General features: G+C 46.3%; 1 protein-coding gene across 1 annotated transcript in view; it reads right to left on the bottom strand.

Annotated features, from left to right (window-relative positions):
• Positions 1-3,460: 3,460 nt before the first annotated feature.
• The window catches only part of LOC147676778 (uncharacterized), an 804,990-nt gene continuing 785,673 nt past the window's right edge, over positions 3,461-22,777 (bottom strand). Inside the window, exon 8 of the mRNA XM_086945211.1 lies at positions 3,461-4,527. Coding sequence (XP_086801337.1) covers positions 3,950-4,527 — 578 coding nt within the window. The 3' untranslated portion in view covers positions 3,461-3,949. The remainder of the gene's footprint in view (positions 4,528-22,777) is intronic.

The raw sequence follows: 22,777 nt of genomic DNA, 5'->3' as shown, positions 1-22,777 counted from the left end.
AAAATTAAAGTCTGCCTGCATCAATCTGTGTGAACTCCATGTTTCGGTACCTTGGAGGTTGTGCACTAGCAGTTTGAGTGAAGAGACGGCTATTCTACTTTGTTATTTGGCTTGCCGTGTGGCCTACGCTGAGACCTGATGCCTATTTCTGCCAATCACGTCCTGAGCATACTCTGCAAACTGTGCTGGAATTCACATGCCAGCGCTTGGCTCTACACCATTTAGGAGTCTGTCTACATGCCTGACTTCGAGAATTGGAATTGATCTGCACACCATTAATTTCTGACATTACACTACGTTTGGATCTGTAACTGGGTGAGAGATCGCTCACCGGTGTTTGCTGTTTCATGATTTATTTATTTATTTATTTCCCTTAAAAAAAAAATTGTGTTCTCCAACAAGGTACTGTTTGATTTTCTTTACATTTTCCCATGGACATTTCTACAGAGCTGTTTGTGTCTCCCTTCATTCAAATGACAACGGTGACTACTTTTATTATTTTGATTTGTTATGTTTAAGATGTTGTGAACAATTTTGCATATTTCCTAATTTATGTAATGTGTAGTTTGCGCTGTAATTTACCCTTGAGTGCATTTCTTCTAAGTACTGTGGTGTGCTAAATATCTATTTATATGCTCAATGCTTAGAACTCTGTTTCTAGGTTATGTTTGTATGCTGTTACATGTTCTTTTCTGTGTGGATTTGCAAGTGATACATTTTGAAATAATTTATTCTATTATTGCCTACTTTACTGGAGCCACGTCTGTGCTCAACCTTTGTTGAGGTGCTCATTTGCTTTCATTTTGGTGATGATTTGTAGGCGTTATGCTTATTGGGGTCATTTATGTGCTCAACTATGTTGAGGTGCTCCAATTTGTTTTCATTCTTAGTGATGATGAGCTAGAGTGATGCTCAATTTTGATGTTTATTTCTGTTATGAACCACTTTATAGTGCTCTATTGTTAGAGGTGTTCATGTGCTTGCTATTAGAAGCCATAGGGCCTCCATTTTATTGTCATTTCAGATGAACCACTTATAGTGCTCTATGGTTAGAGGAGTTCATCTATTTACTGTCAGGAGCCGCAGGGCTCAGTTTTATTGGTGATTTTCTGTTACTTACTGTGAGGAGCTGCATGGGCTCAGTTTTATTCTATTGATAGAGAAGTTGTGCATTTTCTGTGAAGAGCCGTTTTGTCATGAACCACTTTTACTGTGCTCTATGTTTAGAGGAGTTCATGTATTTACTTTGAGAAGTTGAGCTCATTTTTATTGTGCTTTATTTTAGAGGAATAGAAAATATTCGAATTTGAGGAGTTGATATTTCATTTTCTATCCACGGTACTGAGCCATACTGTACCTTTGCTTATTTGTATTGAGATGTTCAGTTTTCATTTCATTTAAGCTTACATTCTTTTGTTAGCTTACGGTGCTTGTACAACCTTTGTACCTGCACCCCTTTGATATTACCTCTTCTTTCCATCATGTTGAAGAGGGTGTTTATTTCTGGTGCATTTATGTTCTTTCTTTCTTCTGCCTTTCTGCTTCTGCCTTCTCTAGTTTCATCTTATTCATTTTTTCAATTAAAGGAGGGAGGTGTGTTATATCCTGCTCTTCCTCTCTCTTCGTCCCTTCTTAGTGTTAGTGTCTGCTTGTCTATGTCATGTCTCTGTGATGTCATCCAGGATTCTACCTGTTGCTGTTCAAGGGATTTATCAGTTACCTGGAGGCTGAGCAGGAAGCTATCTGCTCCCGGTGGGGTTTCTTACCATTTTACATTCCTACCTGAATGCTGTACCTTCTATCTAATCTCAAGAATAAATATACTACATGTACATTACAACAAGGACCCATCATTATTTTACTGAATTTAACACACAGATTTTGAGGTTCTTCCGTTTACTCTTCGGACCATCCTCAGACCCATTTTGTTTCACTAAGCCACTCAAGCCAGAGGCGGAGTCTCTCTGGGTGAATCCTGTCTGGATCATAATTTATGTGTGGGAACCGATCTTAAGGTCATAGGGCAGGCTTGATACACAGGTATAAAGGGTCCTTTTGAACTGACTGAGTTTCATCATAAACAATGTCGTCAGATCCGATGTCAAAACAGAGACTAGATTTCTTCTGGTTCACAATATTTGTAGCAGCAGCCTCCATTAGCTAAGATCAGAGCAATAAAGGAGGCGATTGCCAGCATGCTACATACGGCATCATGTCTATGGATGCTGTTTATGTGGGGGTATGCAGAAGGATTGCCAGCATGCTACAGAAGACATCATGTCTATGAATGCTATCCATGTGGAGGGTATCCAGGAGGCCTTGATTCAGCATTTTTCTCAGACAACTCCACTGTCAAGATAGTGTTGAAAGAATCTAAATCTAAGAAAAGGTATACCTTATATGAAGCAAGTATCCCTTCAAGGACAGACTATATGTGGTGGCTCCGTCACAAAAGCATGGAATGGTAAAGTATTACTTGGCAAGGACTTGCAGCTCACATTCAGATCAGATGACAGCCGATCTGGATGGGATATGTGATGTAGGCACATCCTGCTGGGTAAAGCAACTGAAGGAGGAGATGCAGTCTAGTGGGTCCCATTGCAATCAAATGTCTGGAGAGGGACCAAGTACACTGTTGATTCTACGTGGATCAGCAATATTCCCTAGTGAAGTCTATAAATGATGTCCGATGGCCATGGCCCAAACCTATAGCATATTTCTGGATAACCCTTTGACATTACTGCTTGGAGTACAAGATTTTTGTCAAGCTGACCATCTGTCAGGTTATCTCAACACTCACTTGGCCCAATGACAGGTATCTCTGGAATTTGAGGAATTCTGTGTTGGACTGGATGTAATAAAAAAGCCAAGCTGTAACAAATATGGCAGATGTATTTAGGAGAACTAAAGTAGCAAGCAGGAAACATGCCTCAAGTAATGAGGTTTTTCTCGTGCATATCCAAAGATACCATTGAGTCTCCAAAGCATGCACAATTTTCATCTATGGACCCATGGCCTCAAAAACATGAAAAGAGCTAGAAATGTTCTGTGGGAAAAAAGATCCTCCTGCACGGCTTAGCATCCAGTCCCTATTAAAAATGCAGACCGAAAGACAACACCCCGAAGACTAAAACAGGGAAACGCAAGGATAACAAAAATCTACAAAGAAGACCTTGTGTTTAGAGATACTCTGAAGACCAGTGTGAAATCTGAAGTGAAATGGGTTGTAATGCAGCCAAGTATTATGGCTGTTAACTGTTTGCAACTTATCTGAGACTTTAAAAATACAGTGACTTTTAATGTCAGAGAGCTTAGTATGTGCCTGATCTTACAGCATCCTCCCTGAACGCTAAGGTGTTTCAAGGCTATGACTATGGGAAATATAATTATGTTAGAAGGATTGATGGGGCTAATTATGTATGATTTATCAGCAAATAGGGCCTCCTTAAAAAAATGTATTGCTCATAGGAGGATTTATTAATGCATGATATATGACCACAAGATAGATTTTTGAATAGACAACGGGCTTACTTAAATGTGATTTTTAAACTGTTGGCAATAAGGATCTTAACTTAAATTTAAATACAATTAGCCCTTACATATACCAAAGACCACTTTGTTTTATATTGTCAGTTTTGCATTGTGCCCTGTTTTGTTTATAGGAGGTTGGAAGTTTTTTTTTGCAAGACCTAGGCTACTTTTTTTTTTTGATGGATTAAAAAGGAAGAAGCAGGTCACACGTTCTTTTAGCATTCAGCTATTATATAACAGACTTCTCCCTTTTTGGCCGGCATGTGCGTTGTGGACTTCTCTTCTCTCAGATCTGTGATGGGACAATGAATAACGTCCATGTGGAACTAACACTAAAGCAGGAAATCTGAAGAATTTACACCAATGATGCTTCAGTACAGCAACCACCTTGTACCAACACATAGCCTTTTATCTGTCTCTACTCCCATTTGGGTTCTCTTGAGTGAAATGTTGTGTTTCCCCTAAAAGAAGCTTTTTTCACATTCATTACATTATGCGTTCTTTGGTGTCCAATAAGATGGTGTTTTAAACTAAAGTTTTTTCCACACTCTATACAGTTAAAGGGTCTCTCTCCGGTATGAGTTCGCTTGTGTCGGGTGAGATGATGCTTCATTTTGAAACTCTTTTCACATTCAGTACATGCATATGGCCTCAAATGTGGCTGTACATTTGAATGACCCTTAAGAAGCTTTGCATTCCACAAGTTGCCAGCAAGCTCATCATCCATGTAAGTTTGTTTTACTGTGGAAGTTCTGCGACTGCCATCCGAATGTTCAGGATTAGTGAAGGTAATTTCATGAGACGATGAAGTTCCTTCTCCAAGTTCTATATTATGATCTGACCACAATTGGCTATCGAACTTCGTTCTCATGTCAGAGCTCTGGAGTACTTCCACCTCCTCTTTTGTTTGCTCATGCCCTTTGTTGACTGCTGTTGTTTTATTAGTGTATTCCACAACAAAGTCTGTTCTCCTTTTCCTGCATTTTCTTCCTCCACCTGTTGGATTAAAACAAAATTCAAGTAATCAGACATATATGTGTGAATAAATGTATCTTGTGTCAGTCTGCATTATGGATGAAGTACATCAAATTCAATTCATGTTCACAGGTCAGCAGGTTACACACACATGTATTTATAGGCACCTGATCTCCATGATTAATTAGTAATTATTTTATTGTATTGATAACAAATGAAACTCTTTCTTCTCAAAATGTAACTGTTCGGCTTTAGGAACTTTCTCAAGGCTTAAAATCATGCAATTTTATGATTGTTTTTCACAGAAATTCAGTTAATATTTCATCACTTGATGGTTAAGTTCATTTTGAAGTTCCCATTCCCGACTCTGAAGCCAAGAAGTACCAGATATAATTCAAGAATTTGGCCTGCACAGCTCTTTCAAAACAAAGTGGCAGGGGTTTTGTTATTTTTTCTCTACAAAGACAAGGTTAAGCTGTTGCACTAAAATGTTCACTGTTGAGGTAAAGTGTCACAGGATGGAGGATAAGGATCACATTACCATCAGAAGATTATTGGAAATCCCTTTTGCAGGTAGATAATGAATGACTGCATGAACCTAGTGGGGATCCACTTGCATGCTTAGAAAAGGGCTTATAGAGAGGAGGTACTGTAAGCCGATCTGATTGAGTATTCTTTCGTCTACTGCAAACTATTGTATCAGGAATGGCTGCAATGTTAGGAACAGAGAAATACATTTAGGCATTCCTTTACGGGTTAAGAGCAGAGCCTACCTATTAACAAATGCCAAACCTGGGGCGTGGCCACGAGGGCGACAATGGCGGACGCAGCTTCTTAGAGCTCCCGCCGGCCCGCTAATAATCCTTCAATTTATCCTGACCCCGAACCTGCCTTTGGCCACGCATTGATAGCAGAGGAGGTGGTAGACGGAGTGCACCCTCCGGTGCCGCATTTGGGGTCCCTGGTCCCTGGTTTGCGTGCTTGGTGGCGGCGCCGCCCCCTGGGCCTACAGACCGCGTGGAGAGCCGGGGCCTCGATTTCATGCCGATCCCGGCCGGAGGCTCCAGACATCGGCCGACTTGCGCGCCGGCGGACACTGTGTTACTGCAACGGACGGCGGACGGGGGGCCGGGGAAAGAACAGCGGAGCCCCCTGCCACCTACAGAACGCTGAAACGGCCGAGGATTGCGAGGGGGCGGTGTCGGAGGTGAGCCCTCGGATCGGAGGACTGGTCCGGTCCCCCTGGGCTGCCGGCGGCCATACTTGCCTCGGGACTGGGGGCGGAGTGTCGGCGCGCGAAGGGACGTGCTCAGCCTGGTGGCCCAGTTGTGTGTGGACTCCTGTAATTTGGCCCCCGGGTGCGGTGAGTCCTGTGGCCCCGGGGGCGGTGTGGTGCCTGAATTGTCCTGGAGGGCGCCTATCAGCTGGGCTTACATGTGAGGCGGTGTGAGGAGCCCAGGAGCAGACGCCGCTTCCTCTGTGTGGGTGCCGGGGTGGCCCAGTGAAGCGGCACTGCCTGATCGTCCTGAGCCCGGTTGCCCTGCTGTGCCCGTCCTGACCCTCAGATACGGGCAGGTGCCTGGAGCCGGTGCAGCGGCGGCGGCCGGAGTGGAGCCGGTGGGTCGGGACCAGCAGTATCGTGGACGCATGGAGGTGAGGAGCCGGACTACATACAGAGATTCCTGGTAGGGCGGGTGAGCCCTGCATGTGGCCCGGGGTCAGGGGCTTTGCTGTGGTCCTGGTCCGAGGAACGTTGGTGACACTTGCACCCTGAGTGCCTGGTCAGTGGAGGCGATTGGTAGTGGTGATCCGGGGCGGCGAAGTGCCCTGCGGACCTCCTGGCCTTGGTGTCGGCAGATCTGGACCCTCTGGGTGGACCTTGCCTTTGATCTGCGGAATGTGGAGGGTCGGCCACGGGCACGTAGCAGCCCGCCTGCATTTCCTGACCATGACCCGAGGCGGGGGTGGCAATGGTTCCGCCAAGCAAGGGCCAATTGATAAATTTACTGGACCCAGTGGGGGATCTGGGGCTACTGGGGGCAGCCAGAGCGCGGGCCCAGACAACGCGGCCCTGATGGCAGCCATTACACAGTCACGGGACATGTTGGACGCTAAGATCGGCGCAGTGGGAGCTGATGTCATGTTGCTACGACAAGATCTCCGCAACGCCGTCGCCCGCATAACGGAAACTGAAACCAGGATCACGGGAGTGGAGGGGGCTGTTGGCGCATTGACACAGAAAGTGGCGGAGATGGACAAAATCCAGAAGGGGCTGGTACTGCGTGTCGAGGATGCAGAAGGACGTGCGCGGAGAAATAACCTACGCTTCGTAGGATTTCCAGAGGACTGCGAGAAAGGGCCCATGGATGCATTCTTGACACGGTGGCTTGAGAGTTGGCTTCCCCCGGATGTCCTGTCGCGCTGTTTCGTAGTGGAACGTGCACATAGAGCCCTAACGCAGAAACTACCAGTGGGGGAACGGCCTCGGCCGGTCATTGCTAAAATCCTGAACTTTCATGATCGAGACACCATACTCCGGGAAGTGAGGGCCAAAGAGACTCTGCTGTTTGACAATCACAAGATAATGATCTTCCCAGACTATACCAAACAGGTACAGCAGTGTTGTAAATTGGCAGAAATGGGTTAGCGTTAGCAGAAGCCATCTTGCATTTAGAAGTTATCTTATCTGCTGTTTAGAAGCCATTTTGTCTTCCTAGCAGCCATCTTGCTGCCATGTGCTCACCATGTGCTTTGTCCTACTTTCCTTTTAGCTGTGCCTGAAGTCTGCCTAGTAACAGCATATATTTAGCCTCCTCCACTTTAACGCATGCTCAGAAATGCCCGGTAGGATCTGCAGCTGTTACTGATTAGTTTCAAATAGGAATGTGTTCACTACGTTCTGAAACTGTTAGCTCCTCCCACTTGGTTGAACAAAGAGAACTTGTATGTCCATATTAGGTATTTTTTGTGTGCTCACAGGAGCCAGGACTGCCCCTTTCATTTATGCTTACTATGTAAGTCTGAAATGTATTTAAGGCGCCAGCTTTTTGAATTCCTCAGACTGTCTCATTCATTTGCCATGGCTTTTGGGCGACGCAGCCTCACCTCATATGAGTGTAACAAACTGTCCTTTGATATTTCAGAATACTGTGTCAGTCTCTTACTGCTTTGATGGATTACGTATCAGTGACACCCCTGAGAAGCAGGATTTTGATTACAACAGTTGGCACCACAGATGGGACTCATCAGAGAGGTGGCTATCTGGAGGAGTGATCACCTTGTCAGGAGACAGAAAACTACTGAGCAGCATGGGACTAGTTTCTGCAAAGAAGGTATGCTGTGCACGGCGCTTCTGGTGATTACTTGTGCCTGCAGCTCGGTGTGTTTCTGTCCTTCCTGATTTTTGATCCTCCACATGATGTCACCTCTGACTGAGAACACTTTTGGCGTGAGTATTAAAATGTAACATAAAAAGATAGACCGTTAGGTCATTTAAAACTTGGCAGTTAGAATTTGGACAGCTTATGTTTGGTAGGAGTAATTTTGCGGCGCCTGTTCTAGGTTTTGGATGCCTTTGTATGGTAAGGTAGTCTTAGGAACGCTTACTGTGGCATATTTGTATTTGAGATAGACTTGTCTACTTTGGATTTTGTTTGACCTTTGATGAATATGATATGAATATGATTTGATATGATTTGATTTGATATGTATGTGTTGCAACTCATATAGGCAGGTCATGCGAGGATATTTCCTCCACTGTTGATAGTAGTGTATATTTTGCACTATTTTTGGCATGCCTGTTGTTGTCTTTGGTTAAGCTCACATGTTTAAATGTGTTGCTTTTGTGAACGGTACCATAATGTGATGTGAAGTAAATGAGCCGGCTTCCCTTAGAAGGGATACCTAAATAGGTTTAGGTGTGAAAACATATTTCTTCCTTGGTGATTTTGTATCCCCAGGGAATTAAAATATGGACATAATACATATAAGGATCCTTTGTTCTGTACGTACAACTAGCATTTACAATTGGTTTGGTTTAAGTTCCGTTTGTGGGCTGTCTTTTGTTTCAGTCCTATGTGTTGATCTGTGGGTTCAATGTGTGTTTAAATGTGTTTATTTTTCCTGTTAGTGTAACTTCTGTTTGTGAATAGCGTTGGTGCGAATTTATGAAACACATGCCTTAAGCGCTGTATTGTGTGTCCTGCATGTTTGAAATATTTCTGTTTCTGTGTGAAAGGAGCTCAATGCGTGATTGTGGATTTCTTGATGTTTTCAGTCTGTTAAGAAAAATGTTGGATTAATTGATATTAGGTGGAAATTAAATAAGAATGCAGTAATTTGCCATGTTACCTGCTAAAATCGCTGTATGTTGCTTTTTAATTTATAGACTAAGCAAAGGCACATATGTGCAAAAATGTTAAATGCTTAAACTAGATAAAGTTAGATATTCACATTCCCTAGGAATATGAAAGGCCTCAAAAATAAATTGTGTGTTCTGTAGGAAAACGAATTTGTAGCATTTTTTACTTACATGCATTTTCATACATGTAAAATGCTAAAACTTCAGCTAAAGTGAATTTTTGCTACGTTTAAATGCATCTTGTGGCACACGCATTTCTGAAAATGTCCGTTTTCAGTAAGACTCAAAGTTCTGGGTTGCAGCTTTGTGCAGGCCCTTTCCTGCCTTGAGAATGGCAGATGTTGTTTTTGAAAGGCCATAAATAACATCGGAATGTTTATTCAGCCAGAGCTTAGCCGTTAGTTCATCACGGTCTGAATTTAGCATTTCAGAATAAGTGTTTTAGAGGGTTACAAAAGTAAGGTTCATTATTTTGTATCACAGGAAGACATTTCAATTGTGGTTTTCCTCTCTTTTTAAACACAGTAAAAAAAAAAGGGGGTATATTCCTGGTTTTGTTGCTCAATGTCCTTTTAAATTTTGGCGCGAAAATCTGTCTTGTTTTCAGTTAGGCTTTTGTGCATAGGCTCATACATGACTGCGTCTAAAAAGATTGGCAAAGGATGCAGTTTGTTTTTATATGGGGATTTCGTATTTCAGATTGGGTTTAGACACAAAAAATTATTAATAATGGAAAAATTATTTGAAAAAAAATAAGTGTTTTTTAAAATCGTTTTTAGATATTCACAAAGCTTAATACTCATACTATGACCTCCTAAAATTAAAATTTGATTTAAGTAATGTGTGACTGCATAATTAGGACATTTGCATGTTGGGTTTTCACTTGGCGCAGGCGTAACAGCTCATTTTTCTAAGGCATTACATGCGCTATGCCTCATGTTCGCTCTTTGCAACATGTAAAGCACATTCTGAGGATGATTAATATGTAATACAATTGTAGGATTTTCATTTTCAAGTGCCCCAAAGTCAAAAGTCGAAATTGAGTAAAAATGGACTTTTTAACACAGCATTCTTGTCATTTACCATAGCTTTGCAGTGTTTCTGGCTTTCAGAAAATGCATATTTGTGTATATTACAAACTTGTGGGTTGTTATTATTTGAGGTTGTTCTTCATAGCTCAGTGAACCACTGTGCCGGGTGCAGAGGTTTATGTTTAATATCAGGGTTGAAGGTTCTACCTTTGGCAGGGCCCATTTTGTCTTTCATCTTTGTAGGGTTGATAAATGAGTACCATTGCATAGGGTGGTAGCAAACATTTCATTTAATGCTGGTATGCTATGTTATTATGTTCTGCAAATTGTTCACAGTAAATGTTTTATAATATAAGACTAAATGAATTTTATCCCTAAAAGAAGTCATTTATATAACATGTGTTTTTCAACAGGGTTGATTTTTGTAGCTTAGAAAGAGTGGGGAAGGTTTTCTGCCTTTGTTAGTTCGAGTGAGGAAATAGGAAGTGGGGTGTGGAGGAGCCCACGGTTCGCCTGGCAGAGTTTGACCTTAAGGTCAGTGAGATGGGGGTTTAGCAGTAAGTGAAGACAGATGGAGCAATGACTGCTTGGTGAAAGCTTCTCTGACTAGCAGAAACTCAAGCTTGCACATTAGATGGCTTGCGCGAGGCTTTTACGTCCACATCTGCAGCTCATTACATTAGGGCTTTGTCTCCGAGAAGTGCATTCCTGACCAGCCTTGGAGAGAGGAAACAAAAGCAGGGCCTCAATGCCCCCCAGGGCCTCGAGGGCCAAGGGTCTCAAAGGGTCTCAAGGATGGGCCGGTGCACGGGACGCAGTGCGTCTGTGAAAGTACTTTATTTTTGGACAGTCAATATTAAAGTGGGTTAGCATGTTTTAAAAGAAGGATGGTTGGTTAACAGTTGAGATTTACTCTGTTATGCGCTGTGTTAGTAGTATGTTGAAAAGAGATGGGTTTTTATTATGACTTCTTTGAAATGAAATGTTTGTGTGTTTTTTTTTTCAAGATTTTGCATTTTTTCCCTTATGAATGGTTCCTGCTGACCCTTGTGTGTCACAAGCGACACTGTAAGTTTTATTTGCCAAGTTGATAACCAGCAACTGGTGATCACCTGTCAAAAGCGGGGTGTGAGTAAATGAAAGCGTAATTTTGGTGTAATTTTGATTTTGATTTTGATCCTGACAAATTAAGCAGGCCTAGATTTGGGGTTTTGGGTTGCATGAACTGCTTGGTTACATGTGCCATTGTGCTTTGTCTATGCTTTTTGTGCTTACTATACTACATGTATATCTGATGGCTTGATATGTTATTTTGTTCAATGTTGCTGTTTTTTTTTATATTATTACAAATTTGCCTGTGTTGTGAAGGGACATGTATGACGGTATGTGTCGCTGAAACACCACGTGGTTAATATTTGCGTTGATACTAAATTTCACAGACATAATGTTTGCATACTGTGGACATGAAAATACATCACCTCACCAGTGAATGTTAAAATTTGGCCATAATAGTATTGAAGTAAAATAAAAGAGATATACAGGAAGCCACAATACTGCCCTTCTCCCTTAAGGAACAGGCAGGCCTAGAATTATATACATATCCTTGATTGGACCTAAGGATAAAATTATAGATTTGTGGCTCTTGTTAAAGGTGATCTACACTCTTCATTTTTTTTCCCTTGAAGAAGGAACTGGACCATTAGCTGAGATTACCATATATGGTGTAGCGGCCAGCAGTAGAGTTCACATTTCTGCACTACTGTGACCTTTTGTGTGCTGCCCATACTCTTGGTATTATGTCACAAACTTGACTATCACTTGAGTCCATATTTCTTTTACCAGTCAACTCATTTTTTTAATGATTAATGTATTGTTCAGGTTCACACTTCTAGGCTGCAGAGGTGTGATAGGAATCACCACATTATGCATAATACCCGTTTGTATGACCTGACCAGACTGTTTCTTTCTCTTAAGACTTTTCTTTAGGCCTATATTTTTGATGCTTTCCAGTCTGACTGTCAGCTTAGTGATAGACTGGTTAACTGATTTAATAGTATAGTAAGAAAAGTTTTCCATCTCAATGGGAGACACTGTATGTTCATTCTTGAATGTGAAAAATGTAATGCCCATTCTAATTAGGTTCTCAGTTCTTTTTTCTGCTGTTTTAATATTTTATAGACCACATGTGTTTTTGGAAACACTAGGAGTTTCTAGCTCGTGTTTTTTTTCTGTTTTCACATTCTTGATAAATTAGCCTTTGTCTGAATGTCCCTGATCATCTGTTTTATGTGATTTCGCTTTTGAGGTGTTCTAGATGAGGGATTTAGGAACACTTAGATTTACTCATTGAGGAAAATGTTCACCCCATTAGATGATGCCACTATGTGTAAGGATACCCATTCAGATAGAATTTAATGATAGTGTATTTTAGATCATGATAGTCCCATGGCGTATGACAACTCTCTTGAAGATTACAGGCCAACTGTTTGCAGTCCCCTTGTTAAATATTGAATTGTTTTTTGTGCTAAATTGAAGGAAATTAACAATTGTGTCACATTTCCTACATCACTAGGTTCTACAGGATCTTCCAGAGTCAAAGGGAGAGTGACACCCTGCAGAACGAATGACCAAGACGAATTCTAACTCCTATCCTTGACAGCCATAGATGAAAGCAGGAAGTTTTGGTCTATAGTCCCAGCACCCAGTAAGGAATCTGCACGCCATCAATGGTATTTCCAAGTTCTTTGTTTGCTTCATTGGCCAGCGCTGCACGACAGAGAGAAAAGAGGATTTGGTTTTGCAACAGAATTTGAATTGGAAAAAGGGCAAAAGCTACCTGTTATGTACTGGCAACCTCTGACAGTGTGCAGCCCCTGAGTTTTGGCCTGAGTCTTGGCCTGAGTCTTTGCCTGAGTTTTGGCCACATCGTTCCCTTGTTCCCCTTTTGCCTAACGGAAGAGCAGTGCAATGGAGAATTCAAGATTGGCAAGAGGCACTATCTTACGGTGCCCATGAAAGAGCAGCTTGAGCGTCCTCTGACACTAAATAAGGAGTGTTGGAGTTGGAGAATGTAGTTCTGGTTGGCACGAGATGACCTGTGCTCATGATCAAAGAAGAGCATAATATCTGTAGTGTCTGCCGCGGATGAGAGACACTGTTGCATTGCCTTGAGACATTGAGACTTTCGACTGAACTGTGAGTGTTTGCCAAAAGGGCACTCCAACGATGCTGAGACACATTTCCATGGAAGGCCTGAAATGAAGAGGCCCATGCAGTGATGGAAGAGGAGATTCGATGAACAAAAATAGTCCGCCAGAGGGACTTGGGATGGACTCTGGGCATAAGTTGTGATAATATAAGCGATTCCTGAACAGTTAAGATACTGGGTGTTGTGGAATTTTGTCTTGCTTACAGTATTTTAGAGTAGTACTCTGTTTAGTACAGGTAGAATAAAAGTTCATTCTCTGTGGAAGAATATCCCTATTCAACTTGAGAGTAGGCATGGGCGGAAAATCCGTTCCGCTCGCGGATTTTGCGGATTTTCGGGAAATCCGCAATCCGCGAGATTTGCGAATTTCCCGCAAAATCCGCAAATCCGCGAGCAGCAGATTTTGCTCGCACTGCTCGCACTGTTCGCGTGAGTTCGCGCCCCGCGAATAAGTGCAAAATTGCAGAAATACGATCTTAGCAAAACTGAAAGTAACTACTTACCAGGTTCAAAAGTTCAGGCTCATCATTAGTAGCCATTTCCTGTAGTGCTTCCTGAGGGGCCCCTCCAGAGTTCAGTTGCCAGTTGAAACTATTATGTGACCCTGCTCTGAACCTCAGAATAGTTACACATATGCCACAAAGGTCCTGAATTACAGCTAAGGGAGACAAGCAGGAGCCAGGCTGGAAGTTAAAATCCATTAATCAGCCCCTAATTCATTATTGTCAGTTGGGGCAGGGCAGGTGTTGTAACTAATTTTGCAACAATGAAAGCACTTAGCAAGTGCAAAAGATCACTAATCAGGGCGCACTAAGGAAGCAGGTGCCAGCTAAAAAAATATTCTGTGACACATTAATCAGCCCCAAATTAATTCAGGTCACTTGAGGCAGGGAAGGTGTGCTTTGCTTTGCCGAAAATAATGTACACTGGACAACCAGAGGGTGTGGTGATGAAACAGAGGGTGGCATGGGTGGGCCAGAGGGTGGCATGAGTAGTCAGAGAGTGGCAGTGGTGACAGAGAGTGGCAGTGATGAAGAAGAGTGTCCCAAACAGGCTGGACACGTAGAAACAACAAGTTCGCAAAACTTGCGACCCGACAGGTAAGTTCGCAAATTGCGAAATTGTAAAAACCCTCGCGAACTGGCAGAAACACGGGCGAACACAAAAAAAAAAAATCCGCAAATTCGCGGGAATTCGCGGATTGCGAATCCGCAAATCCGCAAAATTCGCGAACGCGAGATCCGCAAAATTCGCCCATGCTTACTTGAGAGCATTGAAGGATTGCATTGCCACTGTTTCACATGAGTATATAGTGTTTTCTGAAAGATTTTAGGATTTGCTATTGCTTAGGGTTGTGAAAATGCTAATTTTCTCTGTAATAGTGGTCATTACTTTCTCCTACTGTTTGTATGTATGTTTATGACTTAATGTCCTCTTCTTTAGTATTCTTGGTCATACCCTTGCTGAAATGTTTAGAATGGAAATGCTTATCTAGCAATGAATTAGGAAATTGATGAAATTATGTGCAAATTAATGAGTTCCTACTGGATCATACGAATGTCTTCAGCAAACGCTAAAACGGGCGACTGTTGTAAATTGGCAGAAATGGGTTAGCGTTAGCAGAAGCCATCTTGCATTTAGAAGTTATCTTATCTGCTGTTTAGAAGCCATTTTGTCTTCCTAGCAGCCATCTTGCTGCCATGTGCTCACCATGTGCATTGTCCTACTTTCCTTTTAGCTGCGCCTGAAGTCTGCCTAGTAACAGCATATATTTAGCCTCCTCCACTTTAACGCATGCTCAGAAATGCCCGGTAGGATCTGCAGCTGTTACTGATTAGTTTCAAATAGGAATGTGTTCACTAAGTTCTGAAACTGTTAGCTCCTCCCACTTGGTTGAACAAAGATAACTTGTATGTCCATATTAGGTATTTTTTGTGTGCTCACAGGAGCCAGGACTGCCCCTTTTTTTATGCTTACTGTGTAAGTCTGAAATGTATTTAAGGCGCCAGCTTTTTGAATTCCTCAGACTGTCTCATTCATTTGCCATGGCTTTTGGGCGACGCAGCCTCACCTCATATGAGTGTAATAAACTGTCCTTTGATATTTCAGAGTTCTGTGTCAGTCTCTTACTGCTTTTATGGATTACGTATCAGTGACACCCCTGAGAAGCAGGATTTTGATTACAACAGCAGCAGCGCCACTCCTTCCTGGCGGCGAAGGCTAAGCTGCGGGGCTTGAAGATTCAATATTCATTGCTATATCCAACCTACCTTCGGGTTGTCTTCCAATCCAAGACCCACTTCTTTGATACCCCGGAGGCTGTGTTCAGGTGGACGGATGAGACGGTCAGGCTCCGGCCGAATGCCCAACCGGGCCTGGGCTCCGGGCCGTCGCGTGGGTCGTCACAGGAGAGGAGCGACACTGCCGTCAGGGGTAAACGGCACAGGAAGTCTCGATCACGACGACGCTCCCTGTCCCAGGGTGGCCTCCCGGATGGGACCCAGCCTGACACCGATCAGTCAGAGAAAGAAAACTGAGCAACATGGGAGTTCAGCCTTCGATACTTAACCCTCGTCCTTTGTTGGGATCTACAGGGGGCCCGATGTGGCTGTTCCATCGATCGAGTGGATAGCGTCAGCCGCAGTGTGACCTGAACATTGGCTTGGCTCAAGGGAACTGACGCCGGTGGTGTCTGACTGCCCTGATCTACTCGTGTTCTACAAACTGTGGTACAATGGGGTTCGGGGTACTGACCTGTAGGGCGGCCCAGTCCTCCCACGGATGGGGGGTGGCCCTGGGAGAAGGTCTTGTTAGTTGGGGGGAGTAGTTGGGATCCATTGGTATGGTGGGCTTTGGGCGCTCCGTTTTGGGCCTGAAGCTCCCCATGCCGCGACAGGTACTTCAGTGTTTCATGAGGTATACGGGTGGGGGGCAGGGAATTGGAGTTGAATTGTTGGGGGGGTGGGGTTGGTGGGTTGATGTGGGGGGGTAGGGGGTATGTTGAGGGGGGTGCACGTGATTCCTGCTGCATTGTTATGTATGGTGTTGGGTGTCGGGGCCGGGTCCTGGGGGCCTCAGAGACTTTTCCATCGAGACAATGGTTGATTTATCGGGGCGAGATCTAGCTGGTGATGCTATGCGGATATTGAGTTGGAGTGTCAAGGGGATGTTGGACAAAATTAAGCGTGGGGCAGTCTTGCGCTGGGGTAAGAGGGATTCAGCCGATGTGATGTTACTCAAAGAAGCTCATATGTTGGGTACAAAGGCACTGAGTTTGCAGCGATTTGGTTTCCACCAAGGATTTCATGCAGGGTTTTCCAGGGGCTCGAGAGGGGTGGCCATTCTTATCCACCGTAGGCTGTCGTGTACCCACGAACGTCACTGGATTGATCCCCAGGGTCGGTATGTATTTGTGAAAGGCACGATTGGTGCTGAGCCGGTGGTATTTGGCAGTGTGTATGCACCCCCCTTTACAATGGTCCTTGGCAGAGAGACTGTTTGAATTGTGGGCCGAAATCCCGGACGCCTTTGCCGTGATAGGTTGCAGGGGGTCGCAGCTGCGGCCTCCCCTACACGGCTGAGGGCAATGATCGATGGGCTGGGCTGGGTGGATGCCTGGAGACACTTGCATGCCAGGGCGCGTGAGTACACGTATGTGTCTGCTGTGCATGGCTCCTTCTCGCGACTGGACTGTGTGTTTGTACCGGGGGCCTTCCTCGACAGGGTGAAACGAGCTGCAATTCAGCCTCGGGGGCTGTCTGACCACTCCCCTGTCGCTGTGCAGATTGCACTGCACAAGATGCGCCGGCCGTTTCGGTGGCGGATGTCCTCGTGGCATTTCCAGCGGGCAGACTACACACAGCATATGCGTAGCGCGATTGCCCACTATTGGCATGAGAATCTAGCGGAAGGGGTTGACGGGGTGACAGTCTGAGAGGCCATGAAGCCCACTCTGAGAAGCGTTGACATTGCATGGTGTGCTGCCGCCCGTCGTTCTCGACGGGAGGCCATTGTCGCAGCCGCGGAGCGGGTGGAAGTGTTGGAGAGACGGTGTTCGGAGGTAGGGGACGAGTTGGCGCTACGACTGCTCCTGCAAGCGCAAGAATCCCATGCCTCGGTCTTAATGGACGAGGCCAGACAAGCGTGGCTGGCTACTCGGAGCAGGGTCTACCAGTGGGGGGACAAGTCCTGCACTATGCTCCATAGGCTGTGTCAACAAACGCTGCAACCGCTTACGCTACCAGGCCTCACTGACGGGGAGGGAACAGCCATAACGGACCCTGCGACTCTTGCGGCGAGCTTTGCTACCTACTATGCGGAGCAGTATGCTCCTCGGGACGGTCTCCCACCGGATGCAATTGATCAGTTCCTTACTGACTTCCCCCCCGTGCGATATCAGACGAGGCCAGGTTAGCCTTGGACCTCCCCTTGACGGCGGAGGAACTGGGAGATGCGCTGGGCCAACTCAACGTAGGTAAAGCGCCGGGGCCGAGTGGGTTCCCCAGTGAATTCTACAAGAAATTCCACCTACAGCTTGGGCCGCACTATAGAGGTTGCGCGGGAAAGGGGTAGCTTGCCGTCGGACTGGCGTCAGGCAGAAATTGTGGTCTTCCAGAAGCCAGGTAGGCCCCCCGATCGGCACGAGTCATATCGCCCCATATCCCTGCTCAACTTCGAAGCCAAATTGTTGGCCAAAGCGCTGGCGAACCGTCTTCTCCCATATATCACGGACCTGGTCCACCCGGATCAGGCCGGTTTCATGCCACATCGGGCGACGCGCCACAACATCAGGCGTGCACAGGCGGCGGTGGACGCTGTGGGGGCGACCGGGGAGCGGGCAGCGTTGTTGCTGGCAGATATCGACAGGGCGTTCGATTCGGTCAGCTGGACTTACCTCTTTGCCCTCTTGCCACGTCTCAACTTGGGCCCGGTGTTCGTCTCCTATATTAGGCTGCTATACACAGACATCACCGCCTCGGTGCGCGTATCCGGGGCGATTTCGGAGAAGTTCCCGATTGCCAGAGGGACCCGACAGGGATGCCCCCTATCCCCTTACCTCTTCGCACTGGCCATGGAACCGCTGGCCGCGTGGGTATGCATCGATGCACAGTATCGTGGTTTTGTGTGGGGGGCGGACCTCTCGGACAGAATCGCGCTATACGCAGACGATGTCCTTTTCTTTATGACTGACCTTCACCGCTCTGGCCCCCGAATACTGGAGATAATGCAGGTCTTTGGTGAACCTGCGCAAATCGACCCTGTGGGTGCTGGGTGGAGAGTTGGAGACGTACCCCTGGGCCTCGGCCCTGCGGGTAGCGGTTGGTGGTCTAAAATATCTGGGAGTCTTCCTGTCCGAGTCTGCCACAATTGCATGGGAGCGCAATATACTGTCGGTGTGGGACAGAGTCCAATCGGATGTCAAAACCTGAACTCGCATGCCCCTTAATATATATGGCAGGTCTGCAATTTTCAAAATGGTCGCCCTCCCGCGGCTCCTGTACCAATTGCAGAACCATCCATATAGGGTTGACCCACAATGGTTCCGTCGCGTAAATTCAGTACTGGGCCGCTTTCTGTGGGCAGGGAGCGCTTCTAGGGTAGCGCTGCAGACTTGCTTTTTATCCACGTACTGTGGAGGTCTGGCTACTTCAGACCTCCTGTCCTACTATCAGGCCTCCCATCTGCTGGTTCTGAATGAGTGGTGGTACGGCGACCACAATGACCCGGCATACGCACTGGAACACTTCTTGATGGGGGATGCCACGATACATACCCTGTTATACTCGGCTAGGCAGCGGAAGAAATTGCCGCGGGTCACTCAGGTGGTCTTTGTAATCTGGAGACAGGCGCTGCGCCGCATGGGCTGGTGGGGTAGGCTGACGGCGGAGACTCCACTTTGGAATAACGGACAGCTTCCCGCACTTGCTTCTTTGTCGGGGTTTGGTGGCTGGGACGCCATCGGGATCTCCTCGCTTGGCCATGTTCTTGCGGGGACTACCCTTAAATCCTTTCAGGACCTCAGTTCCGAATTTAACATGTCCAAGTCCCAATTCTTTAAATATCTGCAATTCCGTCATGCACTCGCACCGAGTCTGGTAGGGCTGGACCAACTTCCCGAATTTAGCCCAGTGGAGGCCAAGCTTTTCATGGGAGATTTGGGGGATAAGAAAGTCTCCAAAATATATCAAACGCTTGTCACTCACTGCTCCTCTTCTCTCCTGTCGTTGAAGGCCTCCTGGGAGACAGACATTGGCCCGCTGGATGAGGATGACTGGAGGGAGGCCCTAGAGTCCCCTCGTGGGGCTGCCATAGCTGTGCGACTCCGGTTCATACAGTTCAAGTACCTGCATAGGGCTTACTACACTAGGGAGAGACTGTGGAGAGCTGGCCTCATTGCTGCCCCGGAATGCCTGCGCTGTGATACTGAGAGAGGCACGCTTTTGCATACTGTGCGGTCCTGTGTGGGTCTGACCAGATTCTGGAATGGGGTGTGGGATTGTTTGTCAGACGTACTGGGGTGGGACCTTCCCCGCACACCCAGGCTGGGTCTCCTTCATGTCCTAAAGAATGTAGGTGGGAACATCTACAAGCGCCACCTTCTGCTGCTGGGCCTGGTCGTGGCCAAACGAGATCTGGCGAGAGCCTGGAAAAGCGACCGTGCCCCCCCACTTAGTGCCTTTGAAAGCGGGTTTAGACTTTCTTATGGGGCTAGAATTGCCTGTGTTTGAGGCCAGGGGATGCCCCCGGAAACACTACAAGATCTGGAAGCGATGGGCGGACTACAGGGGATTGACCTTGGAGCCCCCAGTTGACTTAGAAGATGTACAATCGGCTGATGGAGACCTCGGGGCCTTGGAGGGTACTTGATGCCTACTGTGCTTTACCTGTATATTGTGGTGGTAAGTGAACACGTGCACTGGGTTAGGGTGGGATTAGGAGTGGGAAGCGGGGGGAGTTTATCTGTTGGGGTATTTAGCGGGGCATGGGGATGTGGGAGGGGGCAATTTAAGAGTTTAGGCTGTATCTACATCCTGTTACATGTATGCAGTTGACAGCGTCCTCCTGCTTGTGGAGAACTGTACATATGCTATGCCTAAACTTTTAATAAAAGCAGTTGTGGAAACAAATGCCAAACCTAAGGGTATGATCCACTGGAAAGAGAAAGGAATACATATGGATTAATATATCAGATAGGGGTCAACATGACTACTGAATAAGTACAAGTCAGGTACCATCTGAGGAGTAAGACCTTCAGCAAAGAGTTCTCCAAGCCCAACAGAGATAATCATCAGCACTTAATGCCAAAGGAGAATGCCGCACTCAAGAGAATAGGATTAAAGATTGAGTCCATTCAATCATTCAACATCGTCAAAGAATTCACCAACCCCACCGCCGGCACCAACGACATCACTCCCTCTCAAGACCTCTGTGACTCTTTATCCTCTTTCTTCCACAACAAAATTGCCGACATACATAACAGCTTTGAAAACCAGTCCGATGCACAGCCCACTCCACCCGCCTCCGAACCAAAACAGCACTCTCACAACCTTTTCGCCTGGAACCCAATCACCACGGAAGACAACATCCGCCTGATGAACTCCATTCACTCAGGATCGCCAACCGACCCATGTCCCCACCACATCTTCAACAAAGCAGACTCCATCATCGCACCCCATCTCCACGATGTTATCAACTGTTCCTTCAACTCCTCTACCTTCCCGGAAAGCTGGAAACATGCCGAACTCAGCGCCCTTCTAAAGAAACCCACAGCAGACCCCTCTGAACTTAAGAATTACCGCCCCATTTCACTCCTCCCATTCCCTGCCAAAGTCATTGAGAAAGCCGTCAATAGTCAGCTCGCCGCCTTCCTTGAATCCAACAATTCCCTCGACCCTTCACAGTCCGGCTTCCGAGCCAAACACAGCACCGAAACCGCCCTCATCGCAGCTACAGACGACATCCGAACGCTGCTGGACAACGGAGAAACAGTTGCCCTCATCCTACTCGACCTCTCCGCCGCCTTCGACACAGTATGTCATAACACCCTCATACAACGCCTCAACAACGTCGGATTACAAGGAAAAGCTTTGGACTGGATCATCTCGGTCCTCGCCGGAAGAACCCAGAGAGTCCGCCTCCCCCCATTCAAATCAGAAGCCACCGAAGTCATCTGTGGTGTACCACAAGGATCTTCACTCAGCCCCACCCTCTTCAACGTATACATGAGTCCCCTAGCATCCATCGCGCGCCAACACAACCTCAACATCATCTCCTACGCAGACGACACCCAGCTGATCCTCTCCCTCACCAAAGACCCAAACACCGCCAAAACCAATCTACACGAAGGAATGAAAGAAGTAGCTGAATAGATGAAGAACAGTCGTTTAAAACTAAACTCGGACAAAACGGAAGTCCTCATCTTAGGATCATCCCCCTCTGCCTGGGACGACTCATGGTGGCCACCGGCCCTGGGTACAGCACCCATACCTACAGATCACGCACGTAACCTGGGCTTCATACTAGACTCCTCCCTCTCGATGACCAGACAAGTCAACGCCGTCTCATCTTCATGCTTCAACATCCTACGCATGCTCAAAAAAATCTTCCGCTGGATCCCCACCGAATCAAGAAAGACAATCACCCACGCACTGGTCACCAGCCGACTGGATTATGGAAATACCCTTTCCGCCGGGACCACAGCCAAACTACAGAAAAAACTCCAACGCATCCAAAACGCCTCAGCCAGACTCATACTGGACATTCCCCGTCATGCTCACATTTCCGGTCACCTGAAGGATCTCCACTGGCTCCCCGTCAACAAGAGAATAACATTCCGTCTCCTCACCCACGCACACAAGGCCCTCTACGACCTAGGACCCGAATGCCTCAACACACGACTGTCCTTCTACACACCCACCCGCCAACTACGATCATTCAATCAAGCCCTCGCCGCAATTCCGCGCATCCACAGACCCACCATGGGAGGAAGATCCATCTCCTACTTAGCGGCCAAAACCTGGAACTCTCTCCCCACTCACCTCCGACTTACACAGAACCACCTCTCCTTCAGAAAGCAACTAAAAACCTGGCTATTCGATAAATAACGCACCCACCCTCCCTCAAGCGCCTTGAGACCCTCTGGGTGAGTAGTGCGCTATACAAATTCCTGAACTTGAACTTGAACTTGCATGATTAATTAAAATCTTTGCAGTAGAGAAATACATTCAGAATCGGCCTGTGCAAAATACGCATGAATTACAGTAAGAATAATTTAAAAATCATTTAAAATTGCAAGTATTCACACTGTTGTGAGTCCAGCCCTCCGCCTGTTTTGCTGTTTGCTGGAAATCACAAAAGAGGAAAGGTTGCTGGTTAAATCAAGGACACCTATTAGCTGTGCTGCTTTTGGTAGCAGGAGATACAATCAATCAATCAATCAATCAATCAATCAAAGACATTTATAGAGCGCACTACATACCCGTAGGGTCTCAAGGCGCTGGGGGTAGGGGGGTGCCGCTACTGCTCGAACAGCCAGGTCTTCAGCTTCTTCCTGAAGGAGAGGTGGTCTTGGGTCAGGCGCAGGTCGGTCGGGAGGGAGTTCCAGGTCTTGGCGGCTAGGTAGGAGAAGGACCTTCCTCCTGTAGTCGCTCTTCGGATGCGGGGGACGGCGGC

This window comes from Lissotriton vulgaris, chromosome 12, assembly GCF_964263255.1.
Source record: "Lissotriton vulgaris chromosome 12, aLisVul1.2, whole genome shotgun sequence".
Lineage (NCBI taxonomy): Eukaryota > Metazoa > Chordata > Amphibia > Caudata > Salamandridae > Lissotriton > Lissotriton vulgaris.
The sequence above is the reverse complement of the archived record's forward strand: the minus strand, read 5'-3'. Positions and strand labels throughout refer to the sequence as shown.